General features: G+C 33.8%; 1 protein-coding gene across 1 annotated transcript in view; it reads right to left on the reverse strand.

Annotated features, from left to right (window-relative positions):
• Window positions 1–26,664, reverse strand: part of LOC145266467 (phosphatidylinositol 3,4,5-trisphosphate 3-phosphatase and dual-specificity protein phosphatase PTEN-like) — a 266,654-nt gene that overhangs the window by 141,894 nt on the left and 98,096 nt on the right. Inside the window, exon 2 of the mRNA XM_080122149.1 lies at window positions 21,902–21,986. Within this exon, the coding sequence (XP_079978275.1) occupies window positions 21,902–21,986 (85 nt within the window). The remainder of the gene's footprint in view (window positions 1–21,901; window positions 21,987–26,664) is intronic.

Consider the following 26,664-nt stretch of genomic DNA (forward strand, 5'->3'; position numbering starts at 1 on the left):
TTTTGGTTTTTTTTTTATTTTTGGAGTGCGATAATTACGTTGGTAATAACGGTTCGAGTCGAAAACTAATATTTAACTGTGTTATAGTATCAATTTCTCCTCCGAAGGCAGTTTTAACGTACCTCAGCTGCAGCCGACATTTTACTGAGCTGACGTCACGTCACGTGACACTTAATGAATAACGTTATAATGACAGGATTTTTGGGGCCCCCCCTGGGAGAAAAATGATAAGTTCACCCCCTTGTAATTGTCCGTTTGACGTGAAATTTTGATATTTGTCATGCGGGTGATCAAGGTGCAATATGATACATAATTTGTCAACTTTGGTTGTGTCTGTCAAAAGTTTGAGCTGACGTCACGTCACGTGACACGTATTGAATAACGTTAAAATGACAGGTTTTTTGGGGGGCCCCCCTAGGAGAAAAACGATCAGTTGACCCCTTTCTACTGGTCCGTTTGACGTGAAATTTCGATATTTGTCATCCGGGTGATCAAGGTGCAATATGATACCAAATTTGTCAACTCTGGTTCCGTCTTTCAAAAGTTTTAGCGTTACAAACAAACATACATACATACATACATACATACATACATACACACCGATTTTTGCCTTTTATATATATAGAAGACTAGCAAAAGTACCCGTCGTTGACTGGGTTCAAAAACAGCCTACAGAAAATGGACTGATTTATGAAAGTATTAGCTAGGGGTACCCAGCTTTGCCCGGGTGTTTGTAGGTGTGTGTGGTGTTAAATAAAAAAGAAAACTAGGATCGAAGCCGAAGCCCTGAGGCGAAGTTTGAATATAAAATCGGCCAGCCAGAATGAAGCATTGTTATAAGCGAATCAGTGAAAGATGTTTGAAAGTCGTCAAGCGTTACAACGACGGCGATGACGATGTAAGCATTATTATAAGCAAAGTAAGAAAAGCGGGGGGGGAGGAATGAAAACATCGAAAAAAAAAAACACAAAAAAAACTAACATAAGGCAAACGAACGATGAAAACAGAAAAACGAACACGTGAAAAATGGCTTAAATAAGCCTGTTTCGATATTAAAATTTAAAAAATCGGTGGGTACCCAGGTGTTTTGGGGTGCCGCTAAGAATAAGCGAAGTAAAAAAAAAACAGGAAAACGAACGTTACGTGAAAAATGGCTTAAATAATACAGGATTCAATATTTAAATTTAAAAAAATCGAAAAAAAACAAAAAAACATCTCACACCACGATTCGAACCCAAAACGTTTAGATAATGAACCAAGGCCTTACTACCTGAGCTAAAGCGACGTATATGAAATTTGTTCGGTTTTTCAACTATTTAAAGTAAATCAGGTCACGATGTCATCTGACGCATGCGTTGTTGACCCCCCCCCCCCCCGTCGAAAATTGTCGATTTCGGGGTGAAAAAGTAAACGTTTTTCTCTCTCTCTCTCTCTCTGTTTGCGTCTCTCTCTCTCTCTCACTTTGTCTTCCTTACTCTAAAGAGTGTTACTAAAAAAGAAAATGGCGTCTGGGTTTGTTTTTTTGTAAAAACTTCGATCGTTAATATTTTTTGTAAGCGTATTTTTTTTTTTACTTCACATTTTTGGCTTGTTATTTTTCATTTAACTATCGTATCTAACTATTTTTAATGTGCTAATAACTTTGGTAACGTTGTCATAGCGTAGAAGTTCATAGTTTAGCTTGTGTGAGGGTTAAATTTTTTTTTACGGATAACAACAATGTTTTTAAAATTCAGACTGCCATTACAGCTTGCTGACGTAGATCACGTGACATGACTCAGCGGGTTTTAAATACAAGTTGACCCAAAATAAACGGCCCCGTGTATACTTTATGTAGAAGAGTTGGCACCCGTATTTTTGGGGGCCGTTATAAATCGATTTAAAAATATGCAATGTTTAACATTAAAATGTCACTTTTTGCCCCCCCCCTGCAGAAAATCGATCAGTTAACGCACTTCTGATGGTCCTTTTGGGCCAATTTTTCGATATTTGTCATCCGGAGGGTGGGCCTTTCATATGAGACCAAGTTTGTGAATTTTTGTTCCGTCGGTCAAAAGTTTTTAGCAGACACACACATACATACATTTTCACTTTTATATATACATAGATGATTAATAAAATAAAAAAATATGGCATCAGTAAGAGACATTGTTTGGAAATAGCTTGAATTTCTAATTCTTTTGAAAACTATTTCCTTTAATTATGAATTATCGTTTTGCATGCATTTTGGATATTTTCATTATTGCGACATGGCAATTCATTAAATACTACTGGTTTCACTTAAACATCAATATTTCTGTTAGTACAGTACCGAACAAACAACAAAATTATATTTGAAAGCAATGTCCACACTTTATTGAGAACATAAACATAAGAAACATTTTGCCTCTTCTGTTTTTTGTTTGCTTTGAGCCACAGCAACGCGTGGCCGGGTACAACTAGTAATTAATATTTACCTGAAAGGATAAAAAAATAATGCTTTTAGTTTTTGGAGTAGATTTTTTAACTATCAATTTTGCGAAAATATATATAAAAAAATTAAAATACGGCAATGCATACGAAATGAAATTTATGATTAAAAATAAATAAATCATGTCCTAAAAATAGTTGAGCGAGGTTAGCCACTTCTATAAAAATAGAAAAAAACTGAAAAGACGGGCTTTGTTTAACAGAACGACACGCCCAAGTAAACATAAAAAAGAAAAAAGAAGCATATTAAAAAAAAAAAACATTAAAAATGGAAAAGATATAAGCATGTCAAAATGGCTCCTGAAATAAACGTGGATGCTCAGAGCCGAGAATAGTTTTCGAGTTTTATATCGGGAGGAGAATTAATATATGAGTCATGACATTAAACCACTTGTTCAGTTCACAGAGAACGTTGCATTGTGTGTGGAGAAATTGCAGTTTGTGTGAGTGGCGCGTTTCTCTCGTTAGAGTTGATTTGAACGCCATCTTAAATAATCATATCAATGGATGCGTGTTCTAGCAGGGTTATCCGGTGTTGCTCGGGTCAGGATAAAAGATATTCAATGAAGAACGAAAGAATAGCTTTTATTGATACGTTTATTTTCAAGAGTAGATTTTGACTTCATCGCCCGGAGAAAAGAGGAGAGAGTGGGGAAAGAAAGAGAGTAGGGAGGGAGTAGGGAAAGAAAGAGAATAGGGAGGGAGTGGGGAAAGAAAGAGGAGAGAGAGAGAGGGGGGAAAGAAAGAAAAGGGGAAAGGGGGGGTTAAGTTAAAAAATGGAAAATTCCAATATGATCCAAGTTTAAACAAGATAAAATTTTCCATTAGAACGAAGCCTGTGTACAGATATTGCATCACAAGGAAAATCAGTAGTGATATATAACAAATAAGCTGATGAGATCTTTCTCTTTTTTTCTGGATTACAAAAGAGAGTGCAGTTGGGCTAACTGCTGCTATGAATATATATATATATATATATATATATATATATATATATATACACACACACACTCGCGAGCAAAAAAAAAAAAATGGGCCAACATTTTTTTTATACATTTTATTGCACTAAAAGCCATATTGAACAAAGAACAATTGAACAAGGAAACTTAAATGAGACTAATAATACAGAACATTTACTTTAATAAATGCTTAGAATGGAATCACATTCCCTTTTGATTTCTTTAAAAGATCAATCCTTTTAGACATGCTCTCAACCAAAGTGGAACACTGAAGAGAAGATGCTATTCCATTCGCTTTGTACAGCTTCCCATACTTTGTCATTGTTCAAAAAAGTTCTCCCGGCCAATGCACAAGATATTATGAACCAAATATTTTCGATTGGGTTTAAATCGGGGCTTTGACCTGGCCAAAATATCACATCAATTGAATTATCAGAAAACCATTTTTCTGTGACTTTAGCAGTCTGTGCAGGGGCATTATCATGTTGAAAAATAATGTTCTGGGATATTCCCAGCTTCTGAATACTTAGTAACAGTTCTGTTTCTAATATTCGAATGTATTCCTTTGCATTGATTGACTTTTCACATCTAATAAGTTCCCCAACTCCTGCTGCAGTAAAAGTTCCCCATACTATTATCCCTCCATTCCCGTATTTAACCGTCATTATGCAACTTGGCGAAAATCTTTCTCCAGTTCTTCGATTGCACCATTCGGGAGCATTGAAAGCATCACTAACAAGTCCAAATCTTGATTCATCTGACCAGAAAACATTCCTGAACCAGTCTGTATCTTTATTGCCATAACATGAGAAAAATCTCTTCTTCCTAGATTAAAATGGCTTCTTCGCACACCTTTTAGAGGAAAATCCCATTTCTTTCATTCGTCTAGATATTGTATATCTAGAAAGAGAATTTCCAGCCCCTGTTTTGAATTCTTTGCTATTGTCAACATAAGTTTTCTTTCGACCCTTAAAAACAGTTAATTTAAGAGTGTGGTCGTCCTTCAAAGTGAATGCTCTAGGGCGACCAGATCCAGATTTCCTTTTTACCAAGCGTTCGACTTCAAACCTTTGACCAATTGGCTTCACTACAGAAAGAGATGCTTTCACATTTTCTTTTCTTAAAATATCAAAAATCTGCTTGTAAGTTATTTTGGACTGCCTTAATCCTGCTATTCGTTTTTTGTTTTTTTTTTATATCCTCGCCAAGATGCGGTCTTACCATTTTTAGGATTAATTTTTTCACTTATTATTACATGCTGTAATAATAATGATCTGCAAAATAGAAATTTTCAGTTAAAATTAACAAAAATTCATGGAAAAATTTTGAAAAATCGATTTCTTCCTTCTTTCGCTCTTGACCCATTTGTTTTACTCATGAGTGTATATATATTAGTGATGGGACGCTCATAATATTTTGCCTGATTCCAATACAATTACTGATTCCATACTAAATTCCAGATTCCGATACAATTACTGATTCCATACTAAATTCCAGATTCTGATACAATTACTGATTCCATACTAAATTCCAGATTCCGATACAATTACCAATTCCAATTCTTTATAAATCTCTAAATATTTAACTGCAGAGTTGTTAGTTTTTCCCCGATTACTATAAAAACATGTTAGATGTTCATATATTTTCTCAAACAAAAAAACACACTTGTGGAGGTGATCAACAGATTTTAGTTTAAAATCAATAAATATTTTATTATTACTACCAGTAATGGAACATTTTGTTTTAAACAAAATCAAATAAAAAAAAAAAAGATAGAATCGTTTTTGGCATTGGAAATTAGGCACAAATTTTTCCGATTCCGATACCCCAAAAGTTCCAATTTTTCCGATTCCGTTATTCCAAAAGCTCTGATTTTCCCGATTCCGATTAATCGTCCCAACACTAATATATACTTGAATTGCCCAAAATCATGGTCATTATAAATAGAAGGCTTATGCTGATGGAGTGATGTGTTTTAATTGTTCTAATTAGTCATGATTAACTGTACATCTTAGATATCTACTTTTTCATTCTCACTATGTTGATTATCTGTTATTATACTAAAACCGAGTTAATCAAATTTGTTTCCTTAAGAGACAGAAGGAACTACTGTTAAATGTTATCAAACCAACAACACTTGAGGTGTCTACTGATGTCAAGATAATCTAATGAAATTGAAGAATTGGGCCACGCAGCACTATGATTCAACATTCACAAAACCAGGGAAATCTTAGTTCATGCATCTTGTTGTCTATCATTATATGAAAGCCGAGTTAATCAGCATTTGTTTCCTTAAGTTTATTTTCTATATTTTTTAATCACACAAAGTACATGCTAAAATATTTATCAGTCTTACGATTGCTTTAAAAAAAATTCATTTTAATTGTTCTAACTAGACATCATTTGTAAATGAAAAAAGTGACCCATCCATTAAAATAAATTATGGAAGTTGCTCTAGACAGGACATGAATCCACTTTATGTAAGGAGCAAAAGAAAAATGGATATCTATTGAAAAAACACAAGATAGGAGGAAACCAGTCAGCAAGAAGAGAATTCCACAAGCTTGCAGGTCTTGGAAAGAAACAAATGGAGTCGGAAGTTGTATTATGAGATATTACAAAAATGAATTGGTGAAAACCATACATCGAACGAGTAACAACAAAGGAAGCAGGAAATAAATCTAAAATTCCTGAAGAACACATGCCATAATGGTATTTATATATATATAAAACTTAGACTAGCAACATCACGTCTATGAGAGTGCAGCAAAAAAAAAAAAAAAAAAAAAAAAGTGCGGTCAGTCAAATTACAAATACACTTTTGAACCTTATCAAGAATCCTTAAATAAGAGAGATTCACCAACCTAAATATAAAAAGCAGATCTAATTCTTTTTTCTTTTTATAAATGAATCACCACTTATCAAGACCCATGGAAGGCTACATGAGGATAAGGTTTATAATAGTAGATTTGTAGAAATAGAGAATAGCCTTAACTGTGAGGAAGTGTTTGGAGCAATAGAGAGAAGTGAATTTAAGAAAAGCCAAAAGAGCAATGGATTTAAGGTATAAACTTGAATTAAATGAGAAAAAAAAAAGAGCAAGAAACAGTTTTAGAGTAGATTTCTCCTTAGGAGCAGAACCATTCATGAAAATCCCAGGAAAAAAAAAAAAAAAAAGTCTATGCCTACGGCTGCAAAACACTAGCCGAAGCTTACCAGGATAAAATATGAAAGCAAGTCACCTCAATCCATATCAGGACTAAAGTCAACTTCTAAATCAGCTGAATATTCCAGCTGGTCTAATGGAGCAACATCAGAATAGAAAATCAGCACTTCATGCAGTTAATCTTCATCATTTAAAGTGTGGAAGTGCTAAAATTGAACTATGACAAACAACATTGAAACAAAAAGAGGTTGAGTAGACACCATTCAATGTTACTTGCAAGCTTTGATCAGCAAGAAAAGAGCTAATAATATCCAGAACCTTACTACTAATAATACTATAACTAGCGGGATCTGTGGAAATTCCACAGCAGATGCTTTCATATATAATATATTGATGTTGGCATTTTGTGGCTGTTCAGCATAAATAGAGATGCCTTGATATTATTGTAGCTCTTTTGTTAAAACTGCAAAAGTATTTATCTAAGCTAGCAGGGATGCCCAGCATAGCCCGGTCGTAAAGTATGCTTAAATATAATATTTTAATTCTTGCATATTTTGTATATATTATTATAGAGTTAATTTTCTATCGATTCTTATATATTATAAAGTTGTGATTTCAAAAATAAAAAAAATATATCCATATGACTTGTGTGCATCAGCTTGAATCGAAACAGAAACCAAAACTTGTAAAGAATTCTTAGTAAAATTTATTTATTACAAGAAATGGAAGTTCATAACAATTAAACGACAGTCACTCGGATGTAAGTGTGACACACAAAATAAATAACACACATGCTATCCTATTAATATTTAGATTCTTACTAACGTTTTATCACTTTCATCCCCTTTTCTAAGTTGTCTATTCCTCATACTTCAGTCATTCTCTCTGTTTATTAACACTCAAATGTAACGAAAGAAATAATAGATTGGAATAGTCCATTATAAACAAAAGGGAATATCAACACAAGTACTGATATTATTTAACATAGAGAAAGAGTGGGCAGAAAAATACTAATTTTGGATTTTAATTTTTTTATACTAAACTGGCATTGCATATTCATTTTTCTAATTCAAACAAATTAACCCGAGCTTGATGGTTTATCCAACAGGTCACATTCTTTTCTAGTATTATTATGTTTGTTTTATGGCATATCAACCATTTACATTACGTTGATACAAAATTATTTGAGCTGAATAAACTTATTGAACTAAAGGACATCATAGGCGGATACCTTTCAAATAATATTACTACTTAAATCATGATTTGATCTTGGCATAGTCAATTTTATAGTCTAGAATTGTATCCATTTGGTCAATTAAGTACATGAGATTCATGGGAGAAAGAAAGCTAAGTAGATAGAAAAACTTACAACTTGACAATCATGATTTTATTAAGTAATCAATGGAGGAATACCGAGTGTCTGGATGACCAGGAACTGCTGTAAGATTGGGAAGGATAGAGAGGTGCTCAAGAACCGGGAGATAGTAGTACATATGAAAAAATGGACATGACAATATATTTCATTAATCGCAGATATAGAAAGACAATATATTTCATTAATCGCAGATATAGAAAGACAATATATTTCATTAATCGCAGATATAGAAAGACAATATATTTCATTAATCGCAGATATAGAAAGACAATATATTTCATTAATCGCAGATATAGAAAGACAATATATTTCATTAATCGCAGATATAGAAAGACAATATATTTCATTAATCGCAGATATAGAAAGACAATATATTTCATTAATCGCAGATATAGAAAGACAATATATTTCATTAATCGCAGACATAGAAAGACAATATATTTCATTAATCGCAGATATAGAAAGACAATATATTTCATTAATCGCAGACATAGAAAGACAATATATTTCATTAATCACAGACATAGAAAGACAATATATTTCATGAATCGCAGATATAGAAAGACAATATATTTCATTAATCGCAGATATAGAAAGACAATATATTTCATTAATCGCAGACATAGAAAGACAATATATTTCATTAATCGCAGATATAGAAAGACAATATATTTCATTAATCGCAGATATAGAAAGACAATATATTTCATTAATCGCAGATATAGAAAGACAATATATTTCATTAATCGCAGATATAGAAAGACAATATATTTCATTAATCGCAGACGTAGAAAGACAATATATTTCATTAATCGCAGATATAGAAAGACAATATATTTCATTAATCGCAGATATAGAAAGACAATATATTTCATTAATCGCAGACGTAGAAAGACAATATATTTCATTAATCGCAGATATAGAAAGACAATATATTTCATTAATCGCAGATATAGAAAGACAATATATTTCATTAATCGCAGATATAGAAAGACAATATATTTCATTAATCGCAGATATAGAAAGACAATATATTTCATTAATCGCAGATATAGAAAGACAATATATTTCATTAATCGCAGATATAGAAAGACAATATATTTCATTAATCGCAGATATAGAAAGACAATATATTTCATTAATCGCAGATATAGAAAGACAATATATTTCATTAATCGCAGATATAGAAAGACAATATATTTCATTAATCGCAGATATAGAAAGACAATATATTTCATTAATCGCAGATATAGAAAGACAATATATTTCATTAATCGCAGATATAGAAAGACAATATATTTCATTAATCGCAGATATAGAAAGACAATATATTTCATTAATCGCAGATATAGAAAGACAATATATTTCATTAATCGCAGATATAGAAAGACAATATATTTCATTAATCGCAGATATAGAAAGACAATATATTTCATTAATCGCAGATATAGAAAGACAATATATTTCATTAATCGCAGATATAGAAAGACAATATATTTCATTAATCGCAGATATAGAAAGACAATATATTTCATTAATCGCAGATATAGAAAGACAATATATTTCATTAATCGCAGATATAGAAAGACAATATATTTCATTAATCGCAGATATAGAAAGACAATATATTTCATTAATCGCAGATATAGAAAGACAATATATTTCATTAATCGCAGATATAGAAAGACAATATATTTCATTAATCGCAGACATAGAAAGACAATATATTTCATTAATCGCAGATATAGAAAGACAATATATTTCATTAATCGCAGATATAGAAAGACAATATATTTCATTAATCGCAGACGTAGAAAGACAATATATTTCATTAATCGCAGATATAGAAAGACAATATATTTCATTAATCGCAGATATAGAAAGACAATATATTTCATTAATCGCAGATATAGAAAGACAATATATTTCATTAATCGCAGATATAGAAAGACAATATATTTCATTAATCGCAGATATAGAAAGACAATATATTTCATTAATCGCAGATATAGAAAGACAATATATTTCATTAATCGCAGATATAGAAAGACAATATATTTCATTAATCGCAGATATAGAAAGACAATATATTTCATTAATCGCAGATATAGAAAGACAATATATTTCATTAATCGCAGATATAGAAAGACAATATATTTCATTAATCGCAGACATAGAAAGACAATATATTTCATTAATCGCAGACATAGAAAGACAATATATTTCATTAATCGCAGATATAGAAAGACAATATATTTCATTAATCGCAGATATAGAAAGACAATATATTTCATTAATCGCAGACGTAGAAAGACAATATATTTCATTAATCGCAGATATAGAAAGACAATATATTTCATTAATCGCAGATATAGAAAGACAATATATTTCATTAATCGCAGATATAGAAAGACAATATATTTCATTAATCGCAGATATAGAAAGACAATATATTTCATTAATCGCAGATATAGAAAGACAATATATTTCATTAATCGCAGATATAGAAAGACAATATATTTCATTAATCGCAGATATAGAAAGACAATATATTTCATTAATCGCAGATATAGAAAGACAATATATTTCATTAATCGCAGATATAGAAAGACAATATATTTCATTAATCGCAGATATAGAAAGACAATATATTTCATTAATCGCAGATATAGAAAGACAATATATTTCATTAATCGCAGACATAGAAAGACAATATATTTCATTAATCGCAGATATAGAAAGACAATATATTTCATTAATCGCAGATATAGAAAGACAATATATTTCATTAATCGCAGACATAGAAAGACAATATATTTCATTAATCGCAGATATAGAAAGACAATATATTTCATTAATCGCAGATATAGAAAGACAATATATTTCATTAATCACAGACATAGAAAGACAATATATTTCATTAATCGCAGATATAGAAAGACAATATATTTCATTAATCGCAGATATAGAAAGACAATATATTTCATTAATCGCAGACATAGAAAGAGCTTGATAAGCTAAGAAAGAAACTTTTTACATTTTTAAAATCTGATTAATCAAGGAAGTTATGACCGTTTTTGTGCCTTGCACGTTTGGTTATTTTTCCCTCTTTAAGACCATATGTGTTTTGTCACATTTCTTACGCTAATTTTTCAGTAAAAATGTTATATCTTTGTTAAAACATAAGATTGAGCAATGAAATTTGCCATATAAGTGCATTTTTGTGCAAGGAATCAGCTACTGAAAATCTCCAGAAATAAATGGTTTCCAAATAATCAACAGTAAATGCAAAATTCCATTTTTATGCCATATATCCATTAAGAGAAAAGAAGTTAGAGAACTCAAAGCTGAATTGTAATGTGTTTTCTGTACAAAAAACTGAAATCTAAATCTAGGACGGCTCAAAAATTAATATATTGCAATATTTCTTTGGTATTATTGTAGATTAATACCTTCCATTTCCCACCCCCATCTGACCAACTCTCCAAAACATGTGATTCCACCTTTGTAGGCAATTTACGTGTGAACACCTTGAAAAACTTTAATGAAAGACAAACAAAAGTTATTTTAGAATTTAATGTAAAATGATTTCCTATTTTGAGTCATTCCAGCGTTTTAAGGCAGTTAACCTATTTTTTTTTCCATGAGAAATAAATCGTGAGCGTTTTTTTTTGTTGTTTTTTATTTTCTAAAAGCCGATTATGTGTGGTTTTAGGGGGGGTCTTTGTGCAATTATGAGAGGGTGGAGAGGTTGCCACTTACTTTGGGTTAATGATAGGGCTAAGGGAAATTATGTGTGAACATCCTGAAGACTTGATAGAAACGAAATAAAACCAATTTTAGAATTTAGAGTGGAGGTTAGTTTCACAAATTTAATGTAAAATAATTTACCATTTCAAGACCATTCTAGCATTTTAGGACAGTTAACTAATTTATTTTTTCATAGGAGATAAATCATGTGCGCTTTTCTTTAAGTAAAGATCTTTTTTTATTATTTTTGCCACTTATATGTAGCTTACCAAGGAATTTTTGCCACTCGGACTTAGTGTTATTTTAAGGGCTAAAGAAGGTGTTAAGAGGAGGTTTGCCACTCATGTCTAAAGTAAGAGGTAGGATTAAGGGAGATTTTTTGTTGTTATTAAAAAGGGCATTCAACATCCATCGTGAAGCTTTACAAAAATTATGACAGACAAAAATAAATGTTATTTAAAACAAGTAACGTCACTCTAACAGAAAACGTGATGTTTGGAAAAGTATCAAGTATTTTTTGCCCGCCTATTTAATTATAAAAAAAAAAAAAAAAAAAACTTTTTCCTATAAAGCTAACAAATTCTTCACAAATTTTGAATGAATTTGATTTTTATTCTTAATCACAATTCATATCTTTTTCTACTGTTTTTATTTCTTAATTTCACTGACGTTTGGCAAAGTCTTTCCTACATATATTTAAATATGGATTTTGCATGTTATTTATTTATTTTTTGATAATTGGGTAGATTAGTTTCAATTCGATAATAATCTGCTGAAAACATTGTAAAAAAGACGAAAATTAAAAAAAATATAGATAGGAAAGATATATAACTGCTGGAAGACTAGGAAAGATATATAACTGCTGGAAGACTAGGGAAGATATATAACTGCTGGAAGACTAGGAAAGATATATAACTGCTGGAATACTAGGAAAGATATATAACTGCTGGAATACTAGGAAAGATATATAACTGCTGGGAGACTAGGAAAGATATATAACTGCTGGGAGACTAGGAAAGATATATAACTGCTGGGAGACTAGGAAAGATATATAACTGCTGGGAGACTAGGAAAGATATATAACTGCTGGGAGACTAGGAAAGATATATAAATGCTGGGAGACTAGGAAAGATATATAACTGCTGGAAGACTAGGAAAGATATATAACTGCTGGAAGACTAGGAAAGATATATAACTGCTGGAAGACTAGGAAAGATATATAACTGCTGGGAGACTAGGAAAGATATATAACTGCTGGGAGACTAGGAAAGATATATAACTGCTGGAAAACTAGGAAAGATATATAACTGCTGGAAGACTAGGAAAGATATATAACTGCTGGAAGACTAGGAAAGATATATAACTGCTGGAAGACTAGGAAAGATATATAACTGCTGGGAGACTAGGAAAGATATATAACTGCTGGGAGACTAGGAAAGATATATAACTGCTGGGAGACTAGGAAAGATATATAACTGCTGGGAGACTAGGAAAGATATATAACTGATATATAATTACCTTATGTTCTACAAAAAAAAAAAAAATTCTTTGTTTCTTTTTCTATCTTAGTTTCCCCTCTCTGTCCTGCTCTAAGTAAATCTGATGACCTAGTCCACAAATTCCAAAATTCCATCATGACAAGTTTCAAGAAAAAAATACACGATTAAACCCGGTTCTCCAACTTCCAACGTAGACCCCTACTACCATGTCTCCTTCTCCAACATCAGGGGTCTACGTTCTAACCTTCCAGAGGTTGAAACCCAATTACAGGAGACTAAACCAGACCTTTTATTTTTAAGCGAAACTGGCATTGGACAGGCTATTTCCCTAGAAGAGTTCGCAATTAAAGGATACTCTAACTTAACATCTAAATCTGACCCCAAGATCGCCATGGGCATGGTATATGTGCCTATATTAAAGACTCGCGGGGGGGGGGGGGGTACCCGGCGATGTCCAGGTGTTTTGAGGTAAATCAAAATTCGGGGGGGGGGGGGGGTAAAATAATAAAAAAAATGTTTTGGTAGGTGAGTATGAAGATCGAACCCGAACCCTTGAGGCAAAGTTGGAAATTAAAGTGTCAAAAAAAAACCAAAAAAAAAAAACCATGCGACGTTAACCATTGGGCCACCGCGACATACAACAGAGATATGTTTGAATTTATTTATTTAACTATTAAAAACAGGTGTCCGCAATAAAAGTTAACTCTGTTGCTTCCATTTGACCTAATTAAGAAGGTCAAATAGAAATCACGCAGCGTTTGGGTTTGTTTACCAAAATTTGACTGTTTTTCCCCTAACAGATGTTGGGGAGGGGGAAACCAGCTCCAAATTGTCCAGATTGAATAGCAACTGTCTGATGTACAACATTGATCAAAGCTGATTGCTTCTGGACGTTTCCCAGCGCGATGCCGAGAAGGCTGTTAACCTTGAATTAGTTTCGCTTTTTATACGAAAAAAAACAAATCAACACGTGAGAAGCCAAAATAGCAATAATTTTGTAAAAGTTGACGCAAATAAATCTATACGCTACACGCGTTCCCAAATCGTAGATATTATTATATAGGGTGTATATAAACAGTTCTAAGCAATAGTACCCCCCCCCCCCGGGAGCGTGTGTGAAAGAAGCCTTTGCAAGACATACACAAAATGGTCACACACATTTTGCCTTTTATATATATAGATGGCTTTCCATGTGGTAGGGACATCTCCAGAAAAGATCCTAACTTACCCTATATGTGCTTCCGGGTTGCATTAGCTCACACTACTGCATTTATATTTACTCTCTATCGCCCCCACAACAGCGGAGTTATTATCTTTAAAAGCATATCTGAGAAAATTGACCAAGTCCTATCTGCTTATCCTTCAGCTAACATTCACATATGTAGAGACTTCAATGTTCACAACGTCGGATGGTTGACCCACTCAAACAAGACCGATGATGAGGGGAGGTTCCGTCATGATTTCTCCATTGCTTATGACCTCACTCAGATTGTTCACGAACCCACCCGTGTGCTCGACAATGACGGCCAGTATGCGAGTCTACTAGACCTTTTTCTCACAACTTGCCCTGAACTATGTTCAGTTTCTGTTCTGTCTCCTCTTGGATCTTCCGACCACTCTGTTGTATCAATTAAGATAAAAATGAAATGTAATAAGTCCCCAGATGTACCTCTCCATCGTACAGTATATCGATACACTAAGGCTGACTGAGATAACTCCCATACATTTATATCAGATCTACCTCTGCGTTCCATGTTTAAAAAGGATGTGTCCTCTATAGTATCAGACCTGACGGAATGGTTAATTGTAGGTGTAGACCGTTTCATACCCTCGAAAAAGTTCCAGCAAAAACCTAACAGCCAGCCATGGTTCTCACCAGAATGTGCTGCTGCCATTGCACACAGAAATCACTTTTTCCATTGCTTCCAACGTAATAGATGTATGGAAACTAAAGCAGCTTTCAGGACTGCCAGCAACCATTGTAAGAAAGTAATAAAGAACGCAAGAGAGTTGTATGCTCAATCCGTCAAGTCCAAAGTAGCTGAGCAGCGGCTTGGTTCCCACCAGTTTTGGCAAATTGCAAACAGAATCCTGAACAGAAGCGTGTGCTTTATCCCAACTATCATCAATGGACCTGAGGTAATCTCGTCAGCATCAGACAAAGCCAAACTCTTTGACAAGAACTTTGCAGCTAATTCTACCCTTTGCGACCAAGACCGCCAACCCCCAATATTTCCTCCTGTATCAGAAAACACGCTATGCGATATACATATATCTGTACGTGATGTTGCCAAGCTAATCAAAAACCTTGATTCCAGTAAAGCAACTGGTCTTGACGGTATTCCAATTATAGTACTCAAAAGACTTCAACCAGAACTAGCGCCCATACTTACAAAACTGTTTAAACAGAATAGTTTCCCATCACCCTGGAAAATTTCATCAGTATGCCCCATATTTAAGAATTCAGGTGATCGCTCATCCCCCTCTCAGTACAGGCCAATAAGTCTCTTATGCATCATGAGTAAGTTGCTGGAATCTGTGTTAAATACAGAAGTAATCAACCATCTCAACAAAAATAACCTTCTTAGTGACACTCAATATGGTTTCCGTTCTTCTACATCTACAGCAGATGTGTTTACAGTTATACCTCATAGGATTAGCAAATCTCTCGATGGAGGCAACCTTTCTAGGGAAATTGCTCTTGACGTATCTAAGGCCTTTGATAGGGTATGGCATAAAGGTTTACTTCACAAGATCTCTAGCTATGGTATAGCTGGAAATGTCTTCTCAATTATTAAATCATTTCTTTCTGATAGGTTCATAAGAGCAATAGTTGAGTGTCAAAAATCAGAAGCTCACAGTATTAATGCTGGTGTCCCTCAGGGGTTCATCCTGGGCCCAACTCTTTTCCTGATCTAAATTAATGATCTTCCAAATCACATCCTTACATCATTTGTAGACATTTATGCTGATGACACTACTATTTATGGTAACACATCTAAGACAGTAAACGACTAAGTTCTCTCCGATTCTCTCTCCTCTGATCTTGAGCACGTGGTACAAGGGGGAAAGGAGTGGCTGGTTACTTTTAATGCATCTTGGCTTGACCATTACTCGATCTTAAATGGAATACGTACATCAAATCTGTTGCCAAGGCAGCTGGAAAAATGGTGGGATCTTTCTTTCGAGCCAGTAGACATCTCACTGCTGATGCAATTCTCTATCTATATAAGAGCCAGGTATGTCCAAGGATGGAATACTGTTGCCACATCTGGGCAGGAGCTGCTAGAAAGGACTTGTCCTGTCTTGATAGAGTTCAAAATAGACTTCGTAGCCTTGTAGGAGATGTCCTTTTCTCTTCCCTGCAACCTCTATCTCACAGAAGAGATGTTGCGAGTTTGTCTCTGATGTATCATTATTTTCATGGAAAGTGTTTGACTGAGCTTCAGTCTATGGTTTCCCCCCTCGCCAAACTTTCACAAGAAACACTCGTCTAGCAGAAAACACTATCAATAATTCCCCCCACTCTTTATCTGTACCTAAACCTAAACGTAGATTCCATGAACAAAGCTTCTTTCTTAGAACTGCACGCCTGTGGAATTGTCTTCCGTTTCCTGCTTTCCGGCTGACTACAATATGGTCGTGTTCAAGTCTAACGTAAATAAGTTCTTAATGAGCAGTTCTATATAAGTTAACAAATTTACCAAATTTTCATTACTAATGATTACTATAGTGTCCAATTGCTACTGCACACTCTTTAACCCTTATCCTTGAGTGGCCTCTTGGCCTTGATAATGTGGGGATGACTGAAAAAAAAAAAAAAAAACTGCTGGAAGACCAAGAAGGGTATACAGGGTGTTCCAAAAGTTTTGGCCATATTTCAAGTCCTCATATCTGCTTGAGTGAGAAAGAGTCTGGGACATCATTTTCCAACAAAATGGGGTGTCACTACACTTCGAGTCTCAGGGTTAGATAGTTTCTGAACACAACATTGCCAGATGGATTGGATGATCTGGGCAAGATGATCACGATCTCATGCCCTGGCTTCACAGATCTCACACCCTGCAATTTTTTTGTGGGGATTTGTGAAAGGACTGCGCTATCTGCCTTCCATTCCATGAGAGGGGATGAGCTGAAGGCCTGAACAACAGAAGCTGTTGCAACCACTGACAACGCAATGCTGGGATGCATTTGGCAAAAGTTGGACTATTCGCTTGATGTGCGTTGTGTGTCTAATGGTGCTCCCATCGAACGTCTTTGAACATTCCATGAAAAACTTGAGATTACAAGCTTTCTGAATATACCAGATGCGTTTTTATTTCCTCAATAGTTCTTGAGATATTCAATGTCAAAATGTGCCCAAAACTATGGAACACCCTGTATTAAAAGGATATAGAACTGCTGAAAGACTGGGACGAATAAATACTTGTTGGAGGACTGGGAAGGATATAGAACTGCTCAAGGACTGGAGTGGACATTGGAGGAATGGAAAAAGATTCTAGATAACTGGACGAGATAGAAGAAGGGTGTTGAATTGTGCTGGGAATTAGGGTGACATGAAACCACTGGAGGACTGCAAAAGACATGGAACTACTGCAGGATCAGCCACCATTCTAAAATAGTTGGCTGCTTGTATGGGTTAATGTTTAACGAAAGCAACCAGCTGAGAAAACTAAGTTTTGCAAACGCTCAAATACAGAGATTAGAACTGTGGCATTTATCTCTAAGGTTATCCAGTTGGTGCCGAGGTGGGACTAGATGTATATAAACATAGATAAAGAGGTCAAACAAGATCAGTGGGTTCTTGGCAGAAAACTAAATTCAGAACAGCATAAAGTGACAATCAGGAACCAAGATATAATAAAGGATGCTTTTGTTAAAGAGTTTTCTCTCCCTCTCTCTCACACACACACACACACAAATATATTTCGTATATGAAGTAAAATGAGATTTTCTCCTGTAACCAAAAATAAAATTAAAAAAATCTGTTCAGTCAATTTTTACTAACTGAACAGGGAAAATATGTTGTTTCATGTTCTAACACTTGTCTCTCCAATTGATTTAAAACCTTCTATACTTCTATACACTTATATATAAAAGGCATTTTGCATGTGTGTGTTTGAGTTAGTTCTTTATGGACTTTGAAGCAGTTTGGCGGATTTTTTATAAATTTCACAAAGGTACTTTGTGTGGGAGTGTTCTTAGATAGGTTTTGTATCAGAATGCCTCAGATAAGTATCAATAATTGAAAAAATCTGATTAAAGGAGGCAGTTTTCCATTTTGACTAAAGTTAACACTCTTATACAGTCTAACATCACAAGTGCATTTGAGAAGTTTTATCAGCAGTACGTTCTTTTATGAGGCATGGGTACATTTTAAATTAATGTTTCTGTTTGCAGCACAGCTGAACCATGATACTTGACTTTTGCATTTTAAACTTTAATTCCAGCCACTGTATAAAAATAATTTTATAAATCCAACAATAGGTTCTCTACAGTGTAATACAGACTACAATGTATTGTGAACTAAGCTACTGCAGTGAAGCATGTGACGCATGGTGAGTCCTTGAGTAGAGGAGGAAATCAATCAATTTGATTGAAAATGGTCGATTTCATCGATTTTGATGAAAATAAAAGTATTGGAAATGTGAAACATTTGTTGATTCTCATTTAATCCTGGGCAACGTCGGATCTTCTTGTTAGTCTGATCTAAAGTTTTTATTTTGGTTCTGTGATACGAAAAAACCTTAGTCAAAAATCCTCTTACTGCTACCAGAATCACTGGGATTCAATATTTAGCAAAATATATATTTTCCAATTTACTCAACAGTAAAATAACAAAAATACTTTTTCTGTTTTCAGTTTCTTCAGTAACAAATCAAAATTGTTTGAAGGTGTGTATGTAAAAGGGGGGGGAGGTAAAGTAAAGAATAAGCAAAGTATTAACCCTGTTTAAATATAAAAATAAAAATGATGCTAAACTTCTTTTTAAAAAAATCGGCAAAACCAAAAAAAAAAAAAAAAAAAAAAAAAAAAACAGCGAACAAACGTAAAACTTCTTTAAAAAAGAAATCAAAAAAAAAAACAAAAAGCATAAATCAGGGGGAAAAAAATGACGTGTTTGGAAAAACAAAAACAAAAACAAAAAAAAAAAAAAACACAGCGAAAAGCAAAAAAGGCATAAATAACCCTTCGATAAATAACTCCATGGTGTGTTTCACTCAGTAGAATTAAAATTCCATTCCAGTTTTTTTTACTATGAAGTAAAGAAAACCTAAACCGGTGTTCCTTCATAACTGTCTCTTGGGGACGATCACGCAACAGTGTTAAGTGGTGGCAGGGGAAGGAGGAATTTATTAGAGAGAAAAGATTTTACCACTGAAATTGATCTTAACCGATTTTGCCAGTGAACTTTTAGCAGATAGAATATAGGAATCTATGATTATCGAAGAAGTGGATAGGTAATAGGCCTATAACACACCTCATATATTGTGCTGCAGTTTGTGCGTATTACATTTGCATTAAATCTTTTGATTTTTAATCCTATTAAGGTCAAAATCAGAGGGGAAAATGAGTTCATTTTATATATATATGTCTTCCTGATGGACGTTTACTTATCAAGAGTGAGTGAAAAACTAATTTCTTTCCCTTTTATCTTCTGCAACTCTTACCATTGCACGTGGCTTCTCTTGTCTCCCTCCATAAAACATGTGACACCTCTATATTTGTTCTTTTTAACAACACAAACCAATATTTGCCTCTTTTAACTGATTAAAGACTATGTAGTAAACAAAAAAAAAAAAAGAGAAAAAATCTTGATTACAAGTGTGCTGGGGGGGGGTAGTCTTTACTTTATAATGTTTTTCTTAAAGATCTTCAGCCGGGCAATGTTAGCTCCTCTTGCTAGTATGTATATGTATCTTACAAAAAAGTCTTTGCTTTGTTCATGGATAAATAGGGCAGATTAGCAGCAAGCACACCTCTAGGCTCATTTTAATCTCATAAATTACTTATTAAATATTTATCTAGATAATGTAAGACACTTTATTTCATACAGACCCACCCATTATACAGCATGTCAAAGAGGGGAGGATTAACATTCTCTCATGACATCCCCTATTCCCATTGTTATCTCATTGAAATGAAAAATGTTGGAATAATGAGTGTTATTAATTGATGCATATAGACAAATATTAAGATAAACTTAATCTATTATAATGTGAACCCCCACCCAACCCCCAAAATACAATCCAACTTTTGCTACAAATGAACTTCACTTTGTGCCTGACTTATCAATCTAGTTTCATGCATGAATATTTAATAGTTTGTTTTAACACCGTCAATAATAAACACCTGTATATGATGTGAAAAAGTGTCACTCACTGACACACTTATCCCTTGACATTGCTCCGATTTTGGTCATGATGACCATCTTACATTCAGGAATAATCTGGGGAGATTCTTTTCATATACATTATCATAAACTATTTTGACAGCGTTCTTACAATTTTTGATACTTGCACTATGCCAGACATTTTATATATCATTGAATACTAAAAAGAAAATATAAAGCTGAATTTTCAAAAGGATAAAGCCTACATAATCCACCCTAACACCTAACAGCAGTTTTCCAAAATTCATAATAATCAGTTAATTTCAGAGTTTACCCAACACAGACATACCTAACTCATGAACGGTCTCATTACCAACAACAAGTGCAGGTTCTGTCACACTTTAGTAAAGCCACCTGCTATATAGTTATAAAGTCTTGCTGGGAGAACGATTACTACATCACAGAGTGTGTAAATATATCCACTGGAGCATCAATAAAAATGTAGATAGCCAGTATAGCAGCAAGTCTTGGGAACATACAGCAGAAAAAAAAAACAGTTGAAAATAATTTATACACCATTCATTATGACTATGCAATTCCTAAAGCTACATATCTACAAAATGTAGTTGTTAAACAATGATATGGGACAAGAATGAAAAAGTAACAACCATAGTTGAAGTTAATGCCCCAATGATGCTGATTTAAACAGTTGTGTGGAAGAAGATCAATTAATATCAAGTCTTATGTATGACATGAAAAGAAATGGAATCTTAGGAAGATCTCCAACATTCTAGAAATCATTGATGTCACCAGGTTAATGAAAAAAGAATTTTAAAAAATACCTGGCAAATATATTCAGTGAACCAAGTGCAAAAGAGATTCAAACAAACAATTTTTCTTAAAGGAACAGTTAGAATTTTAATATCTCTTACTAAGATGAAATACTCTAGTCACCTTGGCTGAAAACTCACCTTGCCATCACAGATGTGTTTCTGCAAAATTGATTGCTTTGAAGCTGTTCTCCACATTCATGATAACAGTTTTTAAGTTATCTTTGACAATATCCTTGAAATGTCTTGTGCCTCTCACATTTACCATGTTACAGTTTTGAGAATTTATATCAGTAAGGAGCTCTAGCACTTTAAGTATAAAATCTTTGGATTTTTTTTAATTTTTTTTTTTTTAATCCAGGAAAAAGCAAAAGTCCATGATCAAAATGAATTCATTGTGTAGCATTTTATCATATGGAAAATTTTTTATATTTACCTGACAATTTATATTTACATGACAATTTCTGGAGAAAAAAATAAATAAAATAAAGTAATGAAACTAAAAAGAAAGGATACTTACTTAACAACATCATCAATATTATTCCGGTAAACTCCTTCTAATTTATCAGCTGGAAAGCCCATGGCAATAATATTTGGACATATATCTGAGAGGACAAGAGTTAAGGAAACAGCAGAGAAAAGAATGCACAATAAAAATTATTAAGCAGTGTTAAGAAAAAAACAAAAAAAACATAAGAGTTAACGATTAACAAGAAGTAGTTAACAAGAAAAAAAGAGTGAATAAAAAATTTACAATAACTTTTACCAAATGCAAGAAAATCTGATCTATCAATTGACATAAGTATTTTTATTTTTAGATTTTGTATTGCAGCGTAAAAGCTTTAAAAAAAAAAAAAAATAGGGATTCAAGATGGCTACCACACTTTACTTTATGATTTGCTATCATAAGTTTAACTGAAAAAAAAATGGAAAATTAAGCAAAAATACAACTAATAACTGTCATGGACCCGTCAATAGTGTTGGGACGATTCCTAATTTTTATACGATTCCGATTAATTGTCCCACCACTACGTCAAATATTTTAATAGCAATCAATCTGCATATTTTTTTTTTTACTTACTGAAACCTTCTATATTTTCAAATACTTTGTCTTATAGATCTCATGTGGCTGACATTTTTACAAACCTAGGCTACGATACAACCCCCCCCCCCAAAAAAAAAACACTGAAAAGCTATGCATATCAATATAAGATTAAATTTTGTCCGGTTTGATAAAAATTATTTTTTGTAATTTTTTTTTCATCCTATTTTTGTTGATTATATTTCATAATTGCTTAGCGTTCATAAGTTCTCCCCTCACAATTGGGGAGATTTGTAGCATTTAACATAGGGGATTTTTTCGATCCCCACAGATTGCTAGTAGTCATCTATGAAAGAAACAGCTATTCGTGTCTGACACATAAGTAGTTGCTCAGTGGAATGTGACATCAGTAAATGGTGACAATAATTGTCAGCATTTACTGATATGTTTTAATGACACAAACAGAATTCTTTTTGCAGCCATTTTCTTTCCATGTTAGCTGTGATGGATCAAAATAAAAATTTGAAAAGTAAATGTCAACAACATTTTTGTTCAATGGCTCATGGGCTTTGTTGCTTTATTCTTTCACAACATTATATGAGCTCCCTTTGCCTTGGAGGAGCGAATGAACAATCAGCTTGAAAAAAAAAATCTCCCAAGACCATCAACTCATAGAATAAAAATATTTTTTTCTTTTTTAAGACACATTTCACATCTGTTCATGATGTTATACTCTGACAAATAGCTCTCACTCTAATTTTTGTCTTCTATGAAATCTTCCATTTCTCTGGTTGATTTGACCTTATGTAGAAAATACCGTTTTTAACATTATGTTCAATATTACTACAGATTCCTATCATCAGCATATTTGACTCCCCTATATGTCCAACTAAACTCAACTCGATATAATTTTTTTTTTTTAGAGGACTGATTATTTTGATAATTTGGATTATTGTTTTCATCTTGGTTATTGTATTCACATCACAAATTGCAATTATTGCTTGGAAATGGATCTTGGAAAACAAAACAAAAAAAAACTTGGTATCTCCAAAAGGGTTTTAATCTAATAATTTTTAAGAAATCCAATTTTTCATGCAAAACAGAAGAAATAAACATTTCATCACAAAGTGAAACACCAAAGTAAAATAAAATCAGCTTTTTATACACAGGGATGAGAGTAGCTACTGGGCAAAGATTCTGAAATTAAAATGAATTTTCCAGCTTAAAGGACCAGGAGTTCACTCACAATCACCTAAAAGAAAAAAAATTCAGGGGAGAGAGATGATTAAATGAAGGCTGTTAATCTGTTTTTCTATATTGAAAATATCAACTGATATGTTTTAAAGAGGAGAAGACATTTGTTGATGAAAAAATCTTTTATCTTCCTTACCCGTGAATCGTTTGAAGTATGGCAAAATTAACATACTGAGAGGGGAAATGGAGGAAAAGCAAAGCAGATCAAATGTGACAGAGAGAGGAAAAGAGAAAAATCAGGAAAAGAGAAAGATAAGGGAAAAAAAGAGAGAGGAATAAATCCAAATGCAGAAAAATAAGGATGCAAAACTGTAGTGTTTCTTTTCTCTTTTATTATATGTAAGGCACGTTGTGAGTTTGTTCCCCATGGACTCGAAAATGGCTGGGCTGAGTTTTCTGAAATTTCACATGAAGGAACTTCATGTGCCTGGCAGTGTTCTTAAATAGGTTTTGTGTTGGGAAGGCTGAACATATGAAATCAACAGTAGGTTCTTTGATATGATAGGGGCGCATTTGAAATTAATGTTTCTGTTTAGAGCACAATTAAAGCATGATACTTAACTTTTTTGCATTATAAATTTTAATTCAAGCCATTATATGTAAAAATAATTTCATAAAATCAACAGTAGGTTCTCTACAGTGCAATGTAGACTATAATTTATTGTCAAAGAAGTCATAGCGAGAGGCATGTGAGCTTCTTCCGGTGCACTGTGATGGGTTCCCAACTAGAGCAGGCAATCGAGTTGATAGAAAAAGGGACAATTTCACCAATTTCGATGACAATAAAAATATGGGAGTGTGAAACATTCATTGATCTCCATTCGATCCCGGGTAATGTCGGGTCACCATGCTAGTTAATAAATAAATATAAAAGCGAATTCTGCTTTTTCTAACTTTTAATACAGTTGAGGGTAGTTGGCTCAAGAAAGAAGGGGAACCCTTTAGAGGGTGAACAATATTTACCTACACTACAACAAGATTAGTTTAATCTGGGTGGGGGAACCAACTCCCCCAAGGACACATACTAGAAAAGTATAAAAATAGCAGAATGGACTCATTTACATTCCCTCCATCTCAGGCTACTGACAATAACTTAATAATAAAGATCTTGATGACTATCTCTCTATGCTGATTATGAGCACATGATACGATGCACGTGTGGGTGGGGGAGCTTGTTACTTTAAGATCAAGCTGTCCTTTCACCACCAACACTTAGATCCTTTTTTCTTTCTGAGAAAGCCTCTGTGTTTGTAAACTCCCAGAATTGACTTTCACTCCGAATCTAAATTAGAAAACTTTTATCCACTCTGTGGTTAAACTTGCTAGGAAAATGCTTGCACCATTCTATTACTTCTTCTGACGTAATCCTCTATTTATATGGGTAGAAGGTACATACTAAGATGGCCGTACTGATGCCAAATCTAAGGAGGTGCATTCTTTCTTACCTTGCAGAATGCAAAATCGAGCGGAGGATGAATCTTTTTTACTCTTTACATCCTCTTTCTCATAAAAGAGATGTTAGTCTTTCTCTACTCTAATTATTTGCATGGAAGGTGATGGACTTTCATTTCTAGTTTCTTCTTGTAAGACATTCACAACAAAAACTCGTTATCACAATTGCAAAAACTTTCCCTCCTTCTGGGTGTCCAGCATACAACAGAATTTCCATGAACAGAGATTCTTTCCTTACCCTTCTGCCTTAAAACACGACTGCTTCTGTGCAGGTTGCATGATATTGACATTTTTAATCCTCTCATAATATTCATCATTCAACTGAGAATCTAGCCATCTCAAGTGTTTTTTTAGTGATGATAAGTGGCTACTCATTTTTTTTTAATGAAAAATCGATCGAGACAAGGCATGAAGTCACTTCATCTATGGAGTTAACAAGAATAAAATGTCTATTGACCTTAGTCTTGAAAAGAGCAAAGTTATAGATAGAAGAAAAACAGTGAGCAGGAAGAGCTTGGAAAAACAAAAAAGCAGCAAATTGATGAAGACCATTGGATCAACGAGTTAAACAAGCTGGAACAAAGGAAGCAGGGAATGAATGAGACAATTCTGAAGAACACATGCCATAATAGAATTTATAATAAAAAGAAAGATTAGCAATATCACGTTTTGGTTTTAAGAAAAGACACTCTTGAATGAGGTAATGCTGAGGAGTGTTCATCCCTTCAAAGATGATGCTTCAGGACAGATCCTGCCAAAATGATGTCAAGGCGACATTCTGGATAGGAACAAACGCAATCATTTCCTTTTTTATGGCGATAAGGAAAGGGTGTGTTTTCGTACAAAAGTGGAAAACTTGAAAGTTTCTTTTTAAGCTGATCTACGGTTTTTGTACTTCAACGTTTAGATTTTAGTTTGAAACCTGACGTTTCCTCAACATTCATTTACACATAACGAGCAGTAGATTTCAATAGTAACACTAACGCCCCTCCCCCCTCGCCTATATCCTTGCTTTGCCTTAACCACTGCCTAGCACCTCCCTCCACCATCTCGCCCTCCACTCTAACCCTAAACCCGTCGTCGTCCCGTCAGATCATGCTGGGGTAATCAGAGTTATCTGAATATAGTAACTGACCTTTATCAAACTGAAAAGCAGTTTTTGAAATAAAATAAAAGAGAGAGAGAGAGAGAGGAAGAGAGAGAGAGGAAGAGAGAGAGAGAGGAAGAAAATGTGTGAGGGAGAGAGTGCGATAAAACGTAAGAGCACGAAGGGAGGTGGGGGTTATTTGAAGCCTAGTAACCTACATAGGCAGCAGTGTTTGGTGTGTCAATCCCCTCCTCGCCCACATTAGGTGGCTTGCCTGCGAGTTGAGAGAGAGGGCTAGTGTAAGTACAAGTGCGCCATTCTAGTTTTTTTGAGTGCGTGTGTGTATGCAGAGAAAAAAAAATCAGCTGAGGGTATGGAAGATATCTGCAGAAGAAGAGGGGGGGGGTCTGTAGAAAGGGAAGAGAGAAAAAAAGATGAAAAAGAAAAA

The sequence above is a fragment of the Euprymna scolopes genome, chromosome 41 (genome assembly GCF_053919585.1).
Source record: "Euprymna scolopes isolate OS-2025 chromosome 41, ASM5391958v1, whole genome shotgun sequence".
Lineage (NCBI taxonomy): Eukaryota > Metazoa > Mollusca > Cephalopoda > Sepiida > Sepiolidae > Euprymna > Euprymna scolopes.